This window comes from Xyrauchen texanus, chromosome 35, assembly GCF_025860055.1.
Source record: "Xyrauchen texanus isolate HMW12.3.18 chromosome 35, RBS_HiC_50CHRs, whole genome shotgun sequence".
NCBI lineage: Eukaryota > Metazoa > Chordata > Actinopteri > Cypriniformes > Catostomidae > Xyrauchen > Xyrauchen texanus.
The window spans coordinates 24,480,563-24,501,063 of NC_068310.1; the positions used below are offsets into that span (position 1 = coordinate 24,480,563).

General features: G+C 40.9%; 1 protein-coding gene across 4 annotated transcripts in view; it reads right to left on the reverse strand.

Moving 5' to 3' along the window:
- Nucleotides 1-1,846: 1,846 nt before the first annotated feature.
- LOC127628460 (adenylate cyclase type 6-like) overlaps nucleotides 1,847-20,501 on the reverse strand; it is a 97,724-nt gene continuing 79,069 nt past the window's right edge. For all 4 annotated transcript variants that reach the window (XM_052105209.1, XM_052105210.1, XM_052105208.1 and 1 more), the window contains 12 exons: nucleotides 19,065-19,212; nucleotides 18,878-18,975; nucleotides 18,705-18,792; nucleotides 18,385-18,501; nucleotides 16,653-16,805; nucleotides 15,338-15,513; nucleotides 11,963-11,989; nucleotides 11,387-11,519; nucleotides 10,997-11,260; nucleotides 4,046-4,250; nucleotides 3,815-3,939; nucleotides 1,847-3,425 (listed from right to left, as the gene is read on the reverse strand). In XM_052105209.1, coding sequence (XP_051961169.1) covers nucleotides 3,297-3,425; nucleotides 3,815-3,939; nucleotides 4,046-4,250; nucleotides 10,997-11,260; nucleotides 11,387-11,519; nucleotides 11,963-11,989; nucleotides 15,338-15,513; nucleotides 16,653-16,805; nucleotides 18,385-18,501; nucleotides 18,705-18,792; nucleotides 18,878-18,975; nucleotides 19,065-19,212 — 1,663 coding nt within the window. In that variant the 3' untranslated portion in view covers nucleotides 1,847-3,296. The remainder of the gene's footprint in view (nucleotides 3,426-3,814; nucleotides 3,940-4,045; nucleotides 4,251-10,996; nucleotides 11,261-11,386; nucleotides 11,520-11,962; nucleotides 11,990-15,337; nucleotides 15,514-16,652; nucleotides 16,806-18,384; nucleotides 18,502-18,704; nucleotides 18,793-18,877; nucleotides 18,976-19,064; nucleotides 19,213-20,501) is intronic.

A 20,501-nucleotide genomic window follows, 5' to 3' on the forward strand; every position in this document is an offset into this window, starting at 1 on the left:
AACTCAAAATAATTTTGCAGAATGGCTGATGTCCACCTCCAATGTGTGTTATGTAATTTCTGTATATCTTCAATTAAAGGTCATAATATCATCATAAGAGGGTGGACCATAAATCAAGGGACACACAAAAACCCTCCACTATCAGTGTTAATATGACACATTTAGCACAAATGAATATATGTTAGTGAGAGAATGTAATACTAAACTATTAATTATACGATTTAGCACTAATTTCTTTCCAAAGATGTTTGGCATGCAGCTCTGGGGACATGAGGAAATTACAAAATGCTGATATTTTTCCCTTTTAGGTCCACATCAGTGTTTAACATTATACATTATCTCTATTCTTTTTACCAAGCCTTTTAAAATTGTAATTGGGTGAAACTAAACATTATAAATACCACAACTTGCACTGGGGACTTAAATATCAACGACTTGTAGGAATGACCCATATAAACATTCTTAGGGGCCATTCAGACTGAATGTGTTCTAGGCGCAACTGCAATGCATATGCTATAATAGAACGCAGTTGTGCTTTTAAAAGTTGACTTTTAAAAGGGTATCATTTTACCTGACACTGCGTCTAAAAAACAAGGTGCTCCTACGCAAGACGCTGAAAAAACAGCAAGATGCGGTAATGGAAAGAGTTCCGTCACTAATACACTTTGTGTGAACAGCCCTTTACCATTTAAACATTACTACTGTACTTAGGGGCCTTAGATTTTCACCAAGCTGATATGTTTTTAACCACTCTTGAATTCAGTTAAAACGTCTAAAGACATTAACTGGATGGTGTTGATTACTTAATTAAAGCCCAGGAAAGGATGAATTAAGTTAACAAACTATACCCCCACATATATAAATTATTAACTGGGTTGCAATTAAATTCAATGCCTCTCATGTCGCGTTCGTGTAACCGAATACAGATTTATTCAGAAATTTGAGAAAGGCTTGCCAAGAGGAAATGGGTCGCTACTTTCTTTCGAAGAGAATCGTGATTACCAACTATATCGACTGACATGAGACTAGACTGCCACTGCTACTTGAAGAAAAGGTACCAAGCTGAGCATGAACAAAAGAGAAGAGTCCATTAACACAACAATCACTAAGAGCCTCTTGCACCCAACAATGGCCTGCCTGTCTACCTGAGAGCTGTGCATCATTTTGAGGTAGCCTCTTACATTCGTTTTTTTATTTTTTTTTAAAGGTGGAAATAGGACAGGAAACATCTGGGCAGTTAGCGCAGGGTTGGTGGTTCGATTCCCGGCCCACATGACTCCAGATGCTGAAGTGTCCTTGGGCAAGACACTGATCCCCCAAGTTGCTCACAATGGCAGGCTAGTATAGCGCCTTGCATGGCAGCTCTGTCGTCACTGATGTATGAGTGTGAGTGATTTGGGTGAATGGGACACAGTGTAAAGCGCTTTGTTAGCCGCTAAGGTTAAAAAAGGCGCTATGTAAGTGCAGACCATTTACAATTTTTTTTACCCTGCCTTTTTCTCCACCATCAACCTGTTTGAATTTCTTCTGTGGAACACAAAAGGAGATGTTAGGAAGAATAGGGACTGAAAACCTCAGTCACCATTCACTTTCACTGCATATTTTTTCATACAATGATATTGAATGGGAACTGCAATTGTAATTCTCCCTATGATTTCCATTTGTGTTCCATGGAAGAAAGTCATACAACTTTGGAATGTCATGAGGGTGAACAAATGATGAATTACATTTTTGAGTGAACTACCCATTAAAAACAAGCAGGCATGACATGCAGATATGAAAGACAAATTGCACAAACCTGTACAATGTAAAATGTGAATCAGATATTGAGACTCAATATGCTTTAATAAAACACCCAATTTATTGTTTGCCACCTTTCCAATAAAAAGGTCTTGAAAGGTTGATGTACCACAAACATATTTTCCCTGAAAAAAATGATGTGTGCATTTGTATGTATGACAAGGTAAGAATGTTAAACGGTTTCATTTTACATTTATATCGGAAAATCCTTAAGGGGGGAAAGAATGTTTTTCAGCAATACAGTCATAGATGTGTCTATACAGTGGGAATGTTAAACTATATGATACTCTGCAGCAGTGCTAACGTTCACTTTTGACCAGTAGTTGCATAAGGTTTTTTTTTTTATGTTAGCATGTCTAAGGACACTCGTGAGGAAATGCTGAAAATGACTTCAACTGAACACTGTTAAATGGACAACTTTGCAGTCTAGCCACTTTTGTCATCACCCACTAACCCCTATTGGCTCCCGGCAGCACATTTAAACCTATTTACAAGGGTCTTAAGCAGACTATACTGTATTGAAATTCAACAGCAATATGGAGGTCTTGTTCATTTGTGTGTTCACATTTTCAGTCATTTCTGTAGGAATTAATAAAGAGAGCTGCAATTTGTAGAATACATTACTGAATTCAAATGGTAGGGAAATGACCTGTTAACAGAGAACAAACAAAGAATTAAGCATTTAAATTAGACACACACTTCAGCACTTAATTTGGCAAAAAAAAAAAGGAATTAAATTAATTTTATAAACCTCACAGTGAGCTGTTACGTCCTTTGAAGATAGTGCTCTGTATTCACTCAGACACTAGTCCCTTCACACATGCAAACACACGTACTCTCCCCATCCACACACATAAATTAACAAATGAGAAAGCTAAATATTTTTGTTGAATAAAATTTCTTGACCTTCATTTAAGTTACTTCATTTGCACACACATACTAAAATGGAAAAACATATGGATGAAACATAAATCAAAGCCATTGTAAATACAAGTAACTGGAATTTCTCTAAGGCCTTCATTGAAGACTTTTTTGCTTTTGTGTCTTGTCATAGAACTTGGCATTTACAGTAAAGAGTGACACAAAGTCAAACAAAAGGAAAAAGGTCAGTTTCTTCTTGCTTCTTGATGCTTGCATATTTATAATTGTCTGATTTATTTACATGGTTTAAAAACCTGTCAAAATAAATAAGCCTTTCCCCCAAAATAAGTATTTCCCCCACAGTCATCTCCATCGAAGGCAACAGTTCATGGATCATTAAATCTTTCAGGTAGCCTGTGAGCATACCTCAGAATGGGAATAATTCTCAAGATGTGCATATATTATATATTACACATGCCCATTAATGCTGACGTCATGAGAGAGAGAGAGAGAGAGAGAGAGAGAGAGAGAGCTTGTGAGTGGTTGAATTTGGATCCAGGTAAGGTCCAAATCCCATTAACAGCCTTCAGTTGTCCTTCCCACATTTCAGTGGATTGAGAGGCATTTGGTCAATATTAACTGCTGGCTGGACCACTGTTGAGGAAGTAAGTGGTCATATCTCCTTTCCCCTTCACTTTAACAAGTCCACGGCACTCCAGCTGGTAGCCCTTTCTTTCTAGTACGTGGTACAGGTCAGTTGTCACCTAAAAGAATAAAGAATCACTAATGGATCTAATATAATACATAGATGAAATTAAATAAAATTGCTGTATTTGAATCTTTAGAGTGAAACACAAAATCCTACTATAATTAGTCAATATTTCTGGTGTAACCATATAACTAATAACTATAATATCAGGAAGTCCTGCAATATTAAACTGCAACGGCAGTCACATAAATGTAGATGGCAGTACCATCTTTATAAATTAAATCGATGTGCATAATATATTCATGGATTAATCACTTCTACACATTTTTTATTGATCCTTTATTAATGGAATGGGATTCCAAAGAGATTCTGCACTGTGTTGTGCCAAAAATTGTCTTGTATAAGCATGACATAGGCAAAGATTTTTTTTAAAGTTGTGGTTACCTGGATGCGATCTGGTACACCTGTGCTGTCCATGCGACTGGCCACATTCACTGTGTTTCCCCATATGTCATACTGAGGCTTTCTGGCTCCAATCACACCAGCAACCACTGGCCCAATGTTCAGACCTTTGATAAAAATAAATGTGTAATTTTCTGCCAAGTTATAACAACAACATCAACTTCAAGAAAGCATATGGTCTTTTCAGGAGTCAACGGCAAAGACATGTCTTACCGATCTTCATCTGAAAGTTGTTGAATGAGTGCTCATTGATGTACTTCATCTGTTCTCGCAGTCTCATGGAATAGTCAGCCAAGGCTAGAATGTGTGTGCGGCCTTCTCTGTCATACGTCGAGTCATTAAGTCCAGATGATGCCATGTACGTACTACCAATAGTTTTGATCTTCTCTAATTGCTTATATTTCTCTTCAGATATGATCTATGAACAGTAAAAATCAGGGAACAATGCAAGTATTTAGAGTATTAAAATAATGCAGGCAATGAGACAACAGAAAAATTGCTATAATCAATACAACAAGAGCATGAAATCTCAAATAAATACTTTTAGATAATACAGTTTATTAATAGATGTGACTTTGGACAGAGGTTATCTTTCCTTTCAATCAGCTTTAAAGGTGAAGTATGTAATTTTTCCACTTAAACCTTAATCACTGAATTATTTATTTACTTATTTATTATAAAAGAAATGTCCTTCATCTGAGCGGTACAAGGTGTGGTGACTTTTACTAAACTTTCCATTTGAACACACACACACACACACACACACACACACACACACACACACAACAACAACAACAACAACAACAACAACAACCGCCATTCGCCACTAAGTGGCGGTGATGTCACCTCGATGCTTGTGCCAGGCTATGTGCACCTTGACGCCACGTGAAGTGTCAAAAGCCTGCTGGTAGGAGGTCACAGGGTGACTAACTGAGACGACCGGTTGAGGAACCACCTGTACCCCCTACTGTGCTTTAGCCATCCGGCACTCCGCTCATTGTTGTGAGCGTCACTCCTCCACCCTCCATTCATTGTTGTTGCTGCCTCCAACTGCCCAGTAGCATCCTTCATGAGCCTCCTCAACAGAGGCTGATCTTAACACCGTTGGTACCAGTCAGCAGCAAGTCCACTCAGCTCCACATCCTCCTGTACGTACCACATCACTCCATCTCCTCTCCAGCCTGTGCTGCGCCCGTTTAGCCCCCTCAATCCAGCCGAACAAAAGCTGTTTAGACATGCGGTGGCTGGGCATGCAGGCTACATGGCCCAGCCTTGCCTGCTGGAGGAGCTCACTGATGAGATTTTATCCAGATCTTTCAAGGAGTTGCGAGCTCCTCACACAATCCAGCCTGGTGAAACACAGGATGGATCGTAGGCAGGCCAGCCTAAATGTTTCTAACATGCGAAGATGTTCCATTAACGGGGTCCAAGTTTTGCAAGCATAGAGAATGCAGGGAACGACTGTGGCCGAAAAGACCTGAAGCTTTGTGCGGAGCGACAGACCAGGTAGCTTCCACACAGCGCTACGCAACCAATGAAAAGATAATGCCGGTCGACTGATTCGGAGTGAGATCTTTGGGAAACTCTCCACTCTCTTCACAACTGCTCTATCACCAATTGGAAGCTGGGGGGGTGGAGTGTCCAGTGGCACAAAGTACCAAGGCAGGTGCTTAGTTTTGGTGGGGCTGATGGTTATGCCCCACCTCTTAGTGGCAAGCTCCAGGTTCAGCAGCAGCACCCCCAAATCCTCCTCGGAGTGAGCAGCAATTACAAGATCATCTGCATACATAACATGGTTGAGAAATAGGGAGCCATCCCTTGACCACACTCAGGCATTGATCAGCCTTCCATTGTATCTGTACCAGATGGAAATTCCTCCGGTACAGCAATTGAAGGCTTCATGAACTACGTGGTCGAAATAGATGTTAAATAACTGACTCCCAGTCACGTAGTTTTACCCGGGCCTGCTCACAATCATGAAGGTCCTTAATGACTGTGAGCAGAGGGTCAGGGACTCCGAAAGCACGAAGAACAACCCAGAACCCAGGCCTACTGATGGTATCATAGACCTTGACCATGTCAATAAAGCAGAAAAAAACTTGATCCTGGACTTCCTGACTGGGAGACCTCAGTCAGTCCGGATCGGGAACAGCATCTCCACCACCACCACACTGAGCACTGGGGCCACCCAGGGCTGTGTGCTCAGTCCACTGCTGTTCACTCTGCTGACTCACGACTGTGCAGCAATGCACAGCTCGAACCACATCATCAAGTTCGCCGATGACATGACCGTGGTGGGTCTCATCAGCAAGAACGACGAGTCAGCATACAGAGAGGAGGTGTTAAGATCAGCCTCAACAGAGTCAACACAACCTGTCTCTGAATGTGGACAAAACAAAAGAGGGGTGATGGCGGGAGGTGTAGCGCATAAGCTTTTGCTTTAAGCAGATGATATTTTATTATTCATCTCCAACCCTACTAGATCTATGCCTTGCCTCAGCAGAAATATTATTTCCTTTTCTAAGTTCTTCTTAGAGTCAATTGGTCTAAATCCGAAGCTTTGGTTCTGACAGCGTACTGCCCAGTAACAGGGCATTAAGTGTTTGGGCATTTTATTCCCAGCAATATTGTGTGATATAGTTAGTTCATTTTGACCCCTTAACTCTTTCCCCGCCAAACATGGAATTTTCCGTGTTTTATGAAAAAACGCTTCCCCGCCAAACAAGGAATTTTCCGGGTTTCCGTGTTTTAGGTGTTATACGGTAAGGAAGACCCCTGCGCATGTTTTGAAAGAGTATGCAACTCTTTGATCAAAGAAACAGACTGCGAACAGACTGCGTCAAACATGAAGAAGTGGAGTACTGAGAAGCTCAAAATATCAGACATAAACATGCCTTTTTGTCAGCTTTTTGTCTGAAATGTTGTTTTTTGACAAAACCTACCTCTGTTCAAGTTGCAATAAAAAAAGAACAAATGAAGATAAAATAAAATCGTTTTTTTTGCCTAAAAGCAGAGGCTCAGATCTTTATTGTGATATATAGCATCTTCATATATTCATGGAAGAAAATATTCTGCGGGCCATTAAAGTTTAGCGAAAATCGTCAAAAACCCTGGCGGCGGCTGGCAACTTTTTTTTAAAAACGCTGGCGGGGAAAGAGTTAATAAAAAGGTTGTCATGTGATGTGAGCAGGGGGGCTTCATTACCTTTATTTATGATTGGGAATTTGAATGCTATTAAAATTAATTGTATTCCAAAATTCAACTACTTACTACCATCTCTCCCCATTGAAGTTCGCCTATTTTATTTTAAACAATTTGATAGTTTAGCTAAATCCTTTATCTGGAATGGTAAACATCCTCGGATGCATTTTAACAAGTTACAAAGTCCAATTGACAAAGGTTGGTTAGGTCTCCCCAAGAGTTTGTTTTGAGACTCCTTTGCACCCCACAAGCGAGTGCGTGCAGTCAGTGCTGAACTGCATGAGTTCGTTCAGACCGGACACAGCGGCTCCACTGAAACTATTTTAGAGGCTCCTCAGCGAAGGTCGCACTGGTCTGGATGATGCGTATGAGACCGCTTAAGCGCTGGTTTCAGACTCGAGTCCTGAGATGGGCATGGCACCACGGCACATACCGTGTGACCCTCACCTCTTCCTGCCACCACTTATTCAGCCCTTGTACAGACCTCTGTTTTCTACCGGCAGGAGTCCCCCTTCAGCAGGTGTTCAGATGTGTCGTAGTTACTACGGATGCCTCCCAGTTGGGCTGGGGTGCTGTGTGCAACAGGTACGCAGCCGCTGGCTCCTGGATGGGGCCCCGGCTGGGTTAGCACATCAACTGCCTAGAGTTGCTGGCTGTATTTCTTTCCCTGCGCAGATTTCTGCCTTTGATCCGCGGCAAGAACATGTCGATTCGCTCAGACAACACAGCGACACTATCGTATATAAATCGCAAGGGTGCCGTTCGCTCTCGTCGCATGTCGCAACTCGCCCACCATCTCCTCCTTTGGAGTCAGCAGCAGCTGAGGTCACTGCACGCCACTCATATCTCAGGCAATCTAAACACCACAGTGGAAGCACTGTCACGTCAAGTAAGGCTCAGCGGAGAGTGGAGACCAGAGTCCAGCTGATTTGTGCTTGGTTTGGCAGAGCACATGTAGATCTGTTCGTCTCCTGAGATTCCACCCACTGCCCGCTCTGGTACTCTCTGACGGAAGCCCCCCTTGGCACAGATGCTCTGGCACACAGCTGGCCCTGGGGGCTGTACAAATTTGCATTTCCCCCAGTGAGCCTACTTGCACAAGTCCAAGTGCAAGGTCAGGGAGGACGAGGAACAAGTCATTCTCATGGCCCCACACTAGCCCACTCTGACTTGGCTCTCGGATCTCACACTCCTCGCGACAGCAGCTCCATGGAAAATTCGTCCTCTCACTTCATCCTGAGACCCCGACCGGGCTACGTGCCCAAGGTTAATAAGAACCCTTTCGGGGATCAGTTATTGAACCTGCAAGCACTGCCCCGGGAGGAGGCAGACCCAGCATTAGCGTTGCCGTGCCTGGTGCATGAAGAGCTTTAGACAATTTGAGCAGCTCTTTGTCTGCTTTGGTGGACAGCAGAAAGGGAACGCAGTCTCCAAACAGAGGCTTGCCCACTGGATTGTGGATGGCATTGCATTGGCCTACCAGACCCAGGCCGTGCCTGCTCCCTTGTGGTTTCCAGCACACTACAAGGAGTGTGGCATCCTTGTGGGCACTGGCCAATGGCACCTCTCTAGTAGACATTGGCAGAGTGGCAGGCTGGTCAACACCCAATACCTTCGTGAGATTTTACAATCTCCGGGTTGAGCTGGTCTTGTCCCGTGTTCTGACAGCTCCGTAACACGTAGAATTCGGTAATACGGCACAGCTGGCCAGGTGCATCGTTTGCGCATAGCGCCTTTCTCCTCCCCTGAGGTGAAGATGTGTACTCTACTCCCCCAGTCAAGTCCACAATTCACGGACCCTGGGTGTCCTTTCTCTCTAGCCCTCTGGCTCCAAACTCAGTCGAGGAAGTTTGCAGCCAGACCCACTGCAGGCACCGACTTGTCTTTACTGGAACAGGTACTCCACAGGTTCTGATTATTCCAATATGTCCTATGATTTATTTTCCGTGGTACGGTCCTCCTGGCGGTGGACACGCATCTCCCTTGGGCAGAGTTCCCTCTGTCCCCCGGTCGCTGTGTTTTTAGAGCTCCTCCCCGTTGAGGCAGGACCTACCACCACCATCCATTTGTGGCTGGAAAGCCCATGTGACGTATTTGCCACAAGTTAAAATCCACTGGGTCTTTTCCCCCTGAAAGAATAGGATTGGAAAAGAACGCCTTACCCGATGTGTGTTATAGCGTTAGATGGCCCCAGCCACATTAACACTCTATGGAGAGAAAACATAGAGAGAGAAAAGGCAGCGGCTGGCGCGGCCTGCTCCCATTCTAGTTACGTTGCTTCCCTCCCTCAGGAATGTGGGGAACTATATGACATCTTTTGGGGCATTGGGGAAGGTTACGTGCAGTCTGATGCACCTGCTATTTTCGCACAAAGCAGCTTGCTTGCACCTGCATCAGCAGTCCACGTAACACGGTTCAGTATTGTGCCGTTTTTAGGTAGGGAACCCTAGTATCACTACATCGGCACAACGTCAAGTGAGTGACAGAAGGGGAACGTCTCGGTTACTGTCATATCCTCCGTTCCCTGATAGAGGGAATGAGACATTATGTCCCTCTTGCCACAGCACTGTACTAAGCCACTGAAATGGCCAGGACCTTACTCAAGTGCAACTGGATTATGCAGCAAGACAATAATCCAAAGCATAGGAGTAAGTCCACCTCTTAATGGCTCCAAAGAAGCTAAATTAAAGTCTTGGAGTGGCCTCCAGTGTCCTGACTTGAACTCTATTGTGATGCTGTGGCATGACCTTAAATAGGCAATTCATGCTCAAACCCTCCAATGTGGCTGAACTAAAATTCAAAAACCAAAATTCCACCACAGCATCATGAAAGACTTATATCTCGTTATTGGAAGCGTTTGGTTGTAGTTGTTTCATTATTTGTATTTTTATATTATTATCTGTATAATTTGTTTTCAACATCTGAAGTACCTTATTCTGCTGCGGATGTATCAATGTCAGTACCGCAGCTCACTACACGTATACTACGCAGTCTGCGTAGAGCACCAACTCCCTAGGGGGGCACTATCTTACCCTAAGAGGGCACCAGAAAGTCCACTGGCTGCCCTTAATCCCACATTATGTTATTCAAGGACCCGAATGCAGTTGTGGGACACAGACCATCGATTCACGCTCATATCACGCGAACCCCCCCAACTGGAGCTCTGCGTAGGGCATCAATTTAGCCAGCGGCCCAGTGTGGATACTAAATATGCACTTTTCAGAGAACTCAAAATGTTTGGCATTTAGTTTTTTGTTGCATTTGAGGGCAATTTTGTTTTTATTGATTGTGTAAAATAGGCACATATCAATCACAGGGCACTGAATCAACTCAAATTGAAAACGTATCATGGCAAACTTTGAAATATCGGCAAATATCGTATCGCAGGCCAAGAGAATCGATATAAGATCGTATCATGATGAAATGTCTGATTTACTCCACTAATTGATAAGTGTACAGGTGTCAAAGATACACTCAGTATTTTTTACTCCTTTAAAAAGTTTTACTTATAAAGAAACTAATTGTAATTTTAAAACGTATGTATAAAATCATGAGCACTTACATGAGATGAAGACTCCAGTCATATGAGTGGCATAGAGTTATTTTATTTGACATAATGGTGGTAACCATGTTGAGATCAGATGACCTGCAGAACACTACTTGATTTAACTTGGTAACAAATAAATGGACCATGGGTGACAAATATTTCTGATAACAGGGTTTTCTACAGCAGATTTGTTTTATATATACTTTTGCTTAATGCTCTATCCAGGCCAATATGAATCAGAATAAATTCCAATACTAACATTAAGTCATACTGATCATTAAAACATAAACAAAAACTGCTTGGTTCACTTTTAATTACTGAAATACTGATAAAATGCCACTTCTGTTACAGATACAACTGGCATACATTCAGTCTATCTATTTATATTTCGACTATGACCCCTAACACCTTTTTACCTCATCAAAGTCAGCGATGATCTCATTGAGTAGTCTCAGGCATTCCACACCCTCATTGTTGGCTTCCAGCTCAGTGTAGAACTCAGAGAAGTTGCTGATGGAGGCAAACATAACGGCCACACATTCACACGACTGATAGTAAAGCTCATCGTTTCGACGCTCTCTTGCAAGGAAGTGGGCAGCCACATCTTTGGGCAGGATATTGTGAAGGAGACGACGATTGTAGGCCTGCAGCTCCTCCATCTCCTCTTTCTCCTCAGTAGCCTGGTGAAAAATGACACACTGGATGTCCATTTTCTGTATCATGTAACAGGCAGTGGCTTTGGCTAACATTGGCTTACATTAACTTGACCAAATAATCACTTCAGAGAAAAGCCAGTGGAGACCTACCTGTAGCTTCCACAGGAAGTCAAGGCGTGCAGTTGACTCGATCTGCTGTGCATGCAGGTAAAGAGCCAGTACAAACACTGTGAGGATGACAGGAATCATCACCTTCATAGACACTTTAGTCACACTCGCCGTGCTATGTGGAAAGAAGAACAAAGACACATACAGTAGATTACTGATTCTCTGAGAACAGAACTGAGCTGCACCCAGAAAGAACAATATCTAGTCAAACAAATAATTTTAGATCAATAAAACATTTTATTCACTTTAGAAATGTCCATTACTTTCAAATGTTACTTAAGTGGTTTTGCCAGGCTAGGAAATCACATTTTTAAATTCCTTGATATTTCCAGGTTTTCCATGACCGTGGGAAGCCTCTGTCTGGTGTAGCTCAAACAACAATAGCCCATACATTTATTATAAGACCTGTTATTATGGTATACTGTATGTTCAAACGCTTTTAAAACATCTCGGACTAAAAGAATAGCACAACATAATTTTTGCACTTATTTCAAAGCCGCTTCTGTTTTTAAACCATCTCATACAATCATTCAACAATAAAGTATGACATGAACTCACCAAATCTCTGTTTCATTGAAAGAAGTCCTGCGTAAAAATAGAAATATTCCCATTAGCAACCAACATGAACCACTAAACATACAGTGCTATGAAAATGTATCTGCCCCCATCCTGATTACTTCTGTTTTTGTGTATAACTCATGCTAAATTTGTAAAATAAAATTCAAACAAATTCTAACACAAAACAAATGCAATCACAGTAAACACAAAATATTTTTTTTAAATGACGTTATTTATTGAAGCAAAAAAAGTTATCCAATACCAACTATGAAACTGCATTCATAATAGAGTTCAGCTGGACTAGACCCAGACCTGATTACTGACAGCCCTGTTCAAATCAAATCAATACCTAAACTTTTTCATCAAGTAGTTGGCTAAAAGGTCATACCCAGTAGCACACTATGCCAAGGTCAAAAGAAATTCCAGAAATGATGAGTGAAAAGGTGAATGAAATACATCAGTCTGGGAAGGGTTACAAAGCTAATTCAAAGGCTCTGGGTATCCAAAGAACCACAGTGAGAGCCATTATCTCCAAATGGAGAGTGAATTTGAACAGGTAGTGGTAGTGAACAGTTGTGAACTTTCCCAGTGTCCGACCTTCCATAATTCCTCCAAGAGCACTGACGACTCATCCAGGATGTCACAAAAAAGCCAAGGACAACATCAAGCATGGTGGAGGTACAGTGATGGTGTAGGGATGCTTTGCTGCTTCAGGGCCAGTACAACTTGCAATAATTGAGGGAAACAAGAATTCAGCTCTCTACCAGAAAATCCTGAAGGAGAATGTCTGATCATCAGTCCGTGAGTTTAAACTCAAGTGCAACTGGATTATTCAATAATCCAAAGCATAGGAGTAAGTCCACCTCTTAATGGCTCAAAAGAAGCTAAATTAAAGTCTTGGAGTGGCCTCCAGTGTCCTGACTTGAACTCTATTGTGATGCTGTGGCATGACCTTAAACGGGCAGTTAATGCTCAAATCCTCCAATGTGGCTGAACTAAAATTCAAAAACCAAAATTCCACCACAGCATCGTGAAAGATTTATCTCCTGTTATCAGAAGCATTTGGTTGTAGTTGTTGCTGCTAAAGGTGGCACAACCAGCTATTAAGTTTAAGGTGGCGGTTAGTTTTTCACATGGGTGATTATAGGTGTTTTTTTTTTTTTTTTTGCTTCAATAAGAGCATATACAGTGCATCCGAAAAGTATTCACAGCGTTTCACTTTTTCCACATTTTGTTATGTTACAGCCTTATTTCAAAATGCATTAAATTCATTATTTTCCTCAAAATTCTACAAACAATACCCCAAAATGACAATGTGAAAGAAGTTTGTTTGAAATCTTTGCAAATTTATAAAAAATACAAAATGAAAAATATCACATGTACATAAGTATTCACCGCCTCAAAATTGAGCTCAGGTGCATCCGGTTTCCACTGATCATCCTTGAGATGTTTCTACAACTTGATTGGAGTCCACTTGTGGTACATTCAGTTGATTGGACATGATTTGGAAAGGCACACACCTGTCTATATAAGGTCCCACAGTTAACAGTGCATGTCAGAGCACAAACCAAGCCATGAAATCCAAGGAATTGTCTGTAGACCTCAGAGACAGGATTGTATCGAGGCACAAATCTGGGGAAGGGTGCAGAAAACGTTCTGCAGTATTGAAGGTCCCAATGAGCACAGTGGCCTCCATCATCTGTAAATGGAAGAAGTTTGGAACCACCAGGACTCTTCTTAGAGCTGGCCGTCCGGCCAAACTGAGAGATTGGGGGCGAAGGGCCTTAGTCAGGGAGGTGAACAGGAAGCCGATGGTCATTCTGACAGTGGTCCAGCATTTCTCTGTGGAGTGAGGAGAACATTTCAGAAGAACAACCATCTCTGCAGCACTCCACCAATCAGGCCTGTATGGTAGAGTGGCCAGATGGAAGCCACTCCTCAGTAAAAGTTTTGCCAAAAGGCACCTGAAGGACTCTGACAACGAGAAACAAAGTTCTCTCGTCTGATGAAACAAAAATTGAACTCTATGGCCTAAATGGCAAGCGTCATGTCTGGAGGAAACCAGGCACTGCTCATCACCTGGCCAATACCTTCCCTACATTGAAGCATGGTGGTGGTAGCATCATGCTGTGGGGATGTTTTTCAGCGGCAGGAACTGGGAGACTAGTCAGGATCGAGGGAAAGATTAATGCAGCAATGTACAGAGACATCCTTGATGAAAACCTGCTCCAGAGCGCTCTGGACCGCAGACTGAGGCGAAGGATCATCTTCCAACAAGACAACGACCCTAAGCACACAGCCAAGATAGCAAAGGAATGGCTACGGGACAACTCCGTGAATGTCCTTGAGTGGCCCAGCCAGAGCCCAGACTTGAACCCGATTGAACATCTCTGGAGAGATCTGAAAATGGCTGTGCACCGACACTCCCCATCCAACCTGATGGAGTTTGAGAGGTCCTGCAAAAAGAATTGGAGAAATTGCCCAAAAATAGGTGTGCAAGCTTCTAGCAATATACACAAAAATACTTGAGGCTGTAATTAGTGCCAAAGGTGCTTCAACAAAGTATTGAGCAAAGGCTGTGAAAACTTGTTTTTATTATTATTTTTTTTTTATATAAGTTTGCAAAGATTTCAAACAAACTTCTTTCACATTGTCATTATGGGGTATTGTTTGTAGAAAATAATGAATTGAATCCATTTTGGCTGTCATCACAAAATCACAACATCACAAAATATGGAAAAAGTGAAGCGCTGTGAATACTTTCTGGATGCACTATAGATATATTTGAAAACTTTATTTTGTGTTTACTCATGTTGCCTTTTTTTACGTTATACTGTATCTCGTTTGAAGATCTAAAATATTTTTGTATGAAAAATCCACAAAAACAGAAGAAATCAGGAAGGGGCAAATACTTTTCACAGAACTGTATACCAGTACACTGAATCAAATGCAAAGCATAACCCACTGCAATGCAGATACATTCAAAAGCCTTCAAGGAAAAAAAGAACTGTTCAACGAAATAGGATAAATCAGCATTACCCCGACAGAAAAAAAAAAAAAGTAACAATGATGAGCTCAGCACACAACACAAAAACACACATTAAAAATTGACCCTTTTCACAGACCTTATTTGGTATTTCTAGCAGTCTTATATTTTGAGGGAAATGTTTTTTATCAAAATTTGAGGGAAATTATAGGTTGTTATGCTTGTTGCTAAAGCCCCAATCCCAGGCCTAAGCTTAACCCTGCAATCTGATTGGTTGACAGGAATATTGTTTCAGGACAAACAACCATGCTGATCCAGGAGCACATCCTACTTAGCAAAATCAAGAATCCTGTTGGACTATAAGAATAGATAACATTAAGGAAACTTACAGTGCATTGGCAGTGACCAACATGTCGGCGTAGTCTAACAGAGTGACCAGAGGCCACTCCACTAGCAGCAGAAAGGAGATCTGGATGAAGACCATGAGGATCAGTTTGCCTATACTGCTGATGTGCAGGAACACTGAGCAGCACAGCAGAGTCAGCAGCACACTGTAAGTGAAGTACTTAGAGCATAGGCAACACAACCTGTCAATAGGGTGCAACAGAGACCTACTTTTTCAGCAGCCTTAGTTCCAAAAGTATTATTCTCTTTAATTCTAAGCCATGAACCAAACCAAAAAGCTCCAACATGATTCACAATGTTATAAGCTTTGATTTGAAGTAAAAAGCATATGAAAATCTGAAAAAAGGCAACGGTACAAGCAGGGTCAGAATTATTTATTTTTTCCATTAAAAGACACTATGTGCACTCTGAATTTCAGCTGGATATTATACATTTGTAGGGCAGAATGTTTTCTACCCAAATAAAAAATGGCATCCTTTTATCTTAATTATCTAATGATCTAATATCTAATAATCGATTAATATGAATTCTCAATATGAATAACTAGATTGAGAATTTATTACCTCTTACCTATAAATTTCAAACAATATCAACTGAGGTTCTTAAAAAATATATACAAAAGTTCTTAGGATAAATTATAAGAATTTCGTAAAAACTTTCTTAAGTGAAATTCTTGAAAAGATCTTCAGAAGATCTAAAATGTATCTTAGAATGTCTTAATTGATTTTCCTTTTAGAATAACATAGTCAATGTCACTATGGTTACAGCTGTTGAAATACAGTTGTGACTTCGGTTGTTTGTTCATAAAGACAGAATTCGAACTGCTACTGTACACTGTTTTATGAACAGGACATTTCAAGACTCACACCTGTAAGTATATACAGTTGTCAATTCCAAACACTGACTGTGTAAACATATCCTTTTTGTCCAGTATGGTTTCGTTCACACAGCATAGGTTTGTAGAGAATGAGGTTGTCACACACATAAATCACCGTCCTGTATGTGAACGTAACTTTATTAAGTACTCAAAACCGGTCTTATAACCGAATTTTGCTGCTGTGTGAACGTGGTCTATGAAGAAAATTATTGGGATTTTTACTTTCGGAACCCTAGTGTTGCAAACCATATCATACCGCAACCATGGCAACATCCTCATAGCAATGAGAAAAATAATACATACAAATATGTCACTCATCCTCATTGAGCAAAATACAAGGTATATGAATACAGTAGAGTAACATGAGAGCATATATGCAAAGTGTACACAAAGTATACATGTACGGATCATCACACACTGACCTCGGGTAAAACACATGAAGTCTGGGCAGGACACAGGGTGGTGGTGTCCTTTGCTGTTTGAGTCAGATTATGCAGCCGACACAAAATAACTGAAACATTATTTTTCTGCTGTATGTCCAAACAGTCTAACAGTCTGTCTCCATCACAGGCAAACTGAAAAATAAAAGGAATAAAAAAATACAATTCTGATAAACGTACAAAATATATTTTAAGAATAAATGGCAAATTGTCCGTTCTAGTTAAAAAGGCTAAACATTAGGGGAAAGGAGCAATTTTCTTTCTACTGATACAGATACCTTATTCACGCTAGCGCCATCTTTGATTTTTAATGGGAATGACCATAGACATAATAAATACATAGACGCCCTATTGGTCGCTTTGGAACATTGCTGCGATACGTCAACGCTTCCGCCATTTTGCGGAGGGCAAGACTGCGCTGTAATCAAATGCAAGTAAACGGGTGAGTTGCGGTTTTTCTGGATAAAAACAAAAATAACGTTTACATTTATCAACCGATTTCAGTGGTTCGTACATGGTGTAACGAGTACTTGTCATAAAAGTCGGTTTTAAGAAAATATTTAGATTTTCAGGAAATTTACTTTATAATATAAAATATAAGATAAAACTATACTATAAATCATGTCAACTCATGTCTCAACTTTCACAGCTCGCAAGCAAGCTATTTTAGTCTGACTAACTCCGGTGGCCAACTAACGTTACTATTACTAATTATATAACGACCAAATACAACCAAAAACAAATGTTCAGTCTTACTTGTGAAAAGTAATTCCCCGAGACCTGTTTTCAATAGTGCAGCGATTTGTACAGCCCCAAGCAGCACATGAGGCAGGCATTTTTCCTCAACTCCCGTTATGAGAGAAATGGGAATGTTGCCCTCCGCAATATGGCGGCCCGTTGACGTACGCTCCAGCGGCCAATAGGGCGTCTATGTATTTATTATGTCTATGGGATTGACAACAAGACTGTAAGGGATAGACGATAGACCTATCTCTTCGGGCGCACGAAAAGTATAAAGCTGTAAAAAGGTCCTTGATCACATCTGATTTTCCACAACTCATATTGTCTGGAGTTCTTTGTAGACTGAATGCTCTTGGACAGATATTTTATCAATGTTTTGTCTGCAGAACGATCCAAAATGACTTTAAAAAGCAGTACAGCCCATTGAAGAGAGTCTATCCCTCACAGCCAAAGATGGCGATAGCATGAATAAGGTCTAAAGGTTTTATTTACATACTGTATTAGTTTAGTTACATTATTAAGGGGTGGGGCACTCTCGTTCTAGAGAGTATTTGATTGGACAAAAATCTGTGTAGGGCAAGATGAGTCATCAATATTTTGGTCTGTTTTCTCAGAAGAAAAATATTGTAAATTTTAAATGTGTATATCTGCTCAAAGTGAATTTATCTAACGTTTATGAGTGTGCTTATACATTTGGATTAAAATCCTTAAACTGTAATTTCAGTTTCATGGGTCTTTAATTCCATTATTTTTTTTTTTTTCATCATTCTGCTAAATATAATCAGGTTTTCCCCTGTGTGTCAACAGGCATTTAATGGAATTAAAAGAAGTAAATACAAATATTCACTTGTGGTACATAAAACCTAACGGTGCACAAAAACTGAAAAGATTTTCCTCTGAGAGTCACAATCCTGTATAATATTCTCAGCATTACCCACTGAAGTGAATTCACTGAGGCGGATCACATACTTACCATATTAACAAAGGCAGAGATGAAGAGAAGCAGAATGGCAAAGACTCCAACTAGTGTGCTGTTAATACGGGATTGAACAATCCTCTTGGACACTGTCTGTAAGCTAACTGGGAAAAGCTGCAATAAGACACAAAAGTTAGAAGAGATACATAAATTCACTCACAAAATGACCATTAGCAATATTTATACCATGAATGACCCCAAAAAGCCCCAAAAGCAGGGTGAATAATGATGCTCCTTGATAGTGTGGTGGTTCAGCTTACACGTAGAGATATCACCTGTACAAATACTTCAGCTTGAGTAAAGTAACAGTGACTGACCTTAACGCAGGAGTAAATGGCACTTAAAAAGAGGACGTGGACGAGGATAATAAAGATGCTGATGAACATGCACAGCATTAAGTGTGTCCTGAAATAAAATATACCATAAACTCAGGTCTCAATCCACATCCCTTATTATACATAATAATTGTTGTTAATACAATGCTACTCACGGCGGGAAGATGATGATTTGAATAAAAACAACGAAGCAAAAGACGAGGAGAGTGCAGGCCACATAACTGCCAAAACAATCATCCACCTTTTTGGAGTACTGAAAGCACAAAAATTGGTGTTGTATTACGAGTTTGTACGTAAATATGTTGTCTCATGGACAGTGTATTTTATAGGCTGTCTATGCACCTTTTTCTCCAGAATAGGGGTTTTGAATGTGAGCAGGAATTTCTTGACATGGTCTTTGCGCAGCTGGTTGATGCTACGAGCATCTATGGCCCGACCTAAAAACTCATCGACCTCATCTTCTGGATTCAAAGCCTCTTGTGCACAGCGGCTGGAGGAGAACAACCAAATGAGGGCAAAATGTTACATTCATATTCTGTAAAAATTATGAGAGCATGACATTCAGCATTTAGCATGAAAAGCGTTTACATATCTCTAGCCTCAAAACATATAATATACAGTATATGACAGTTTTAAACAAGGCTAAGATATTCTGCTAGTCTTAGCTGGTCTAGTGTTAAGGTGTTTTGAGCTCTTGTTGTCTGATCAGGCTGATAGACCAGTTGGCCGACCAGCTAAACCCAGGGTTTGTACAGATGCTTCAAAGTGAAATTCAAGGACTTTCAAGTACTTTTCAAGCACACTTTAATTTGTTTTCAAGGACTATGCAAGAGTAGTCATTCATCAAATAAATTCTTCAGTTGTAGATAAAATACCACTTATTAAAACACAACCCTTAAGTGTGCAGCCTTAAATGTACTTTACTTTCTAACAAAAATGAATAATTGGAACATTAAAAAGTTTTCTTAAGTCATTCAACAGCTTTATGTGATGAACTTGTAACGATGCTGGCAATGACAATGATGAAGACAATGATGTATGAACACAAGTGCAGTTTATTTCCAAATGTGAAATCCAAAAACCCTAACTCTAAACGTGAACAGAACAAAACATGGACTGGACTGGACTGGACTGGACTGGACTATGAAACAAAGCAGAACGTTTTATATAGGCCTTATATATCTTATTTTAGATATTTTTACTCTGGACGAATACATTTCTTGATGTGAATTGAGCAATGGTGCACAAAGCTGATTAGCGCTTCCGGAAACACTTTGGGGAGAATTCACTGAAAAGTTGTGACACTTTTGAGCATGGTATTTCAGCACAAATACCTGGAATACCTGCATCTTATTCACTAACCACATTCAATCTATTTTAGCAGGCACAATCAGTGCTGAAATTGCGCTGCATTGTCAATATTTAAATTAGGTCTTTGTCATTCCTTTCCATGCAAACATACCTCCTTTCTATGTCAATTAGTCTCATTGTTTGCTTCATTCACAAAAATTTCCCTGCACATCTAGCCATTACCGCCAAATGAAACAAGGCATGGAGAAGTTCTTCACCAGCATCCTCCAAGCACAACACCAGGTCCTCATGGAGCTGTGAATGGAGCAGGAGAAGCACTCTTCCAGGATCAAGTGGAGGACTGCTGGGTGTTGCAGAGCTTGTTGCACCAGGAGGGGGCTTCAGCCGTAACCCCAGCAGCAGCAGGACCCCATGATAGATCACACGGCCAGGGCCCTAAAGGGGCCATGCTCACAGTGGGCTCGGAAT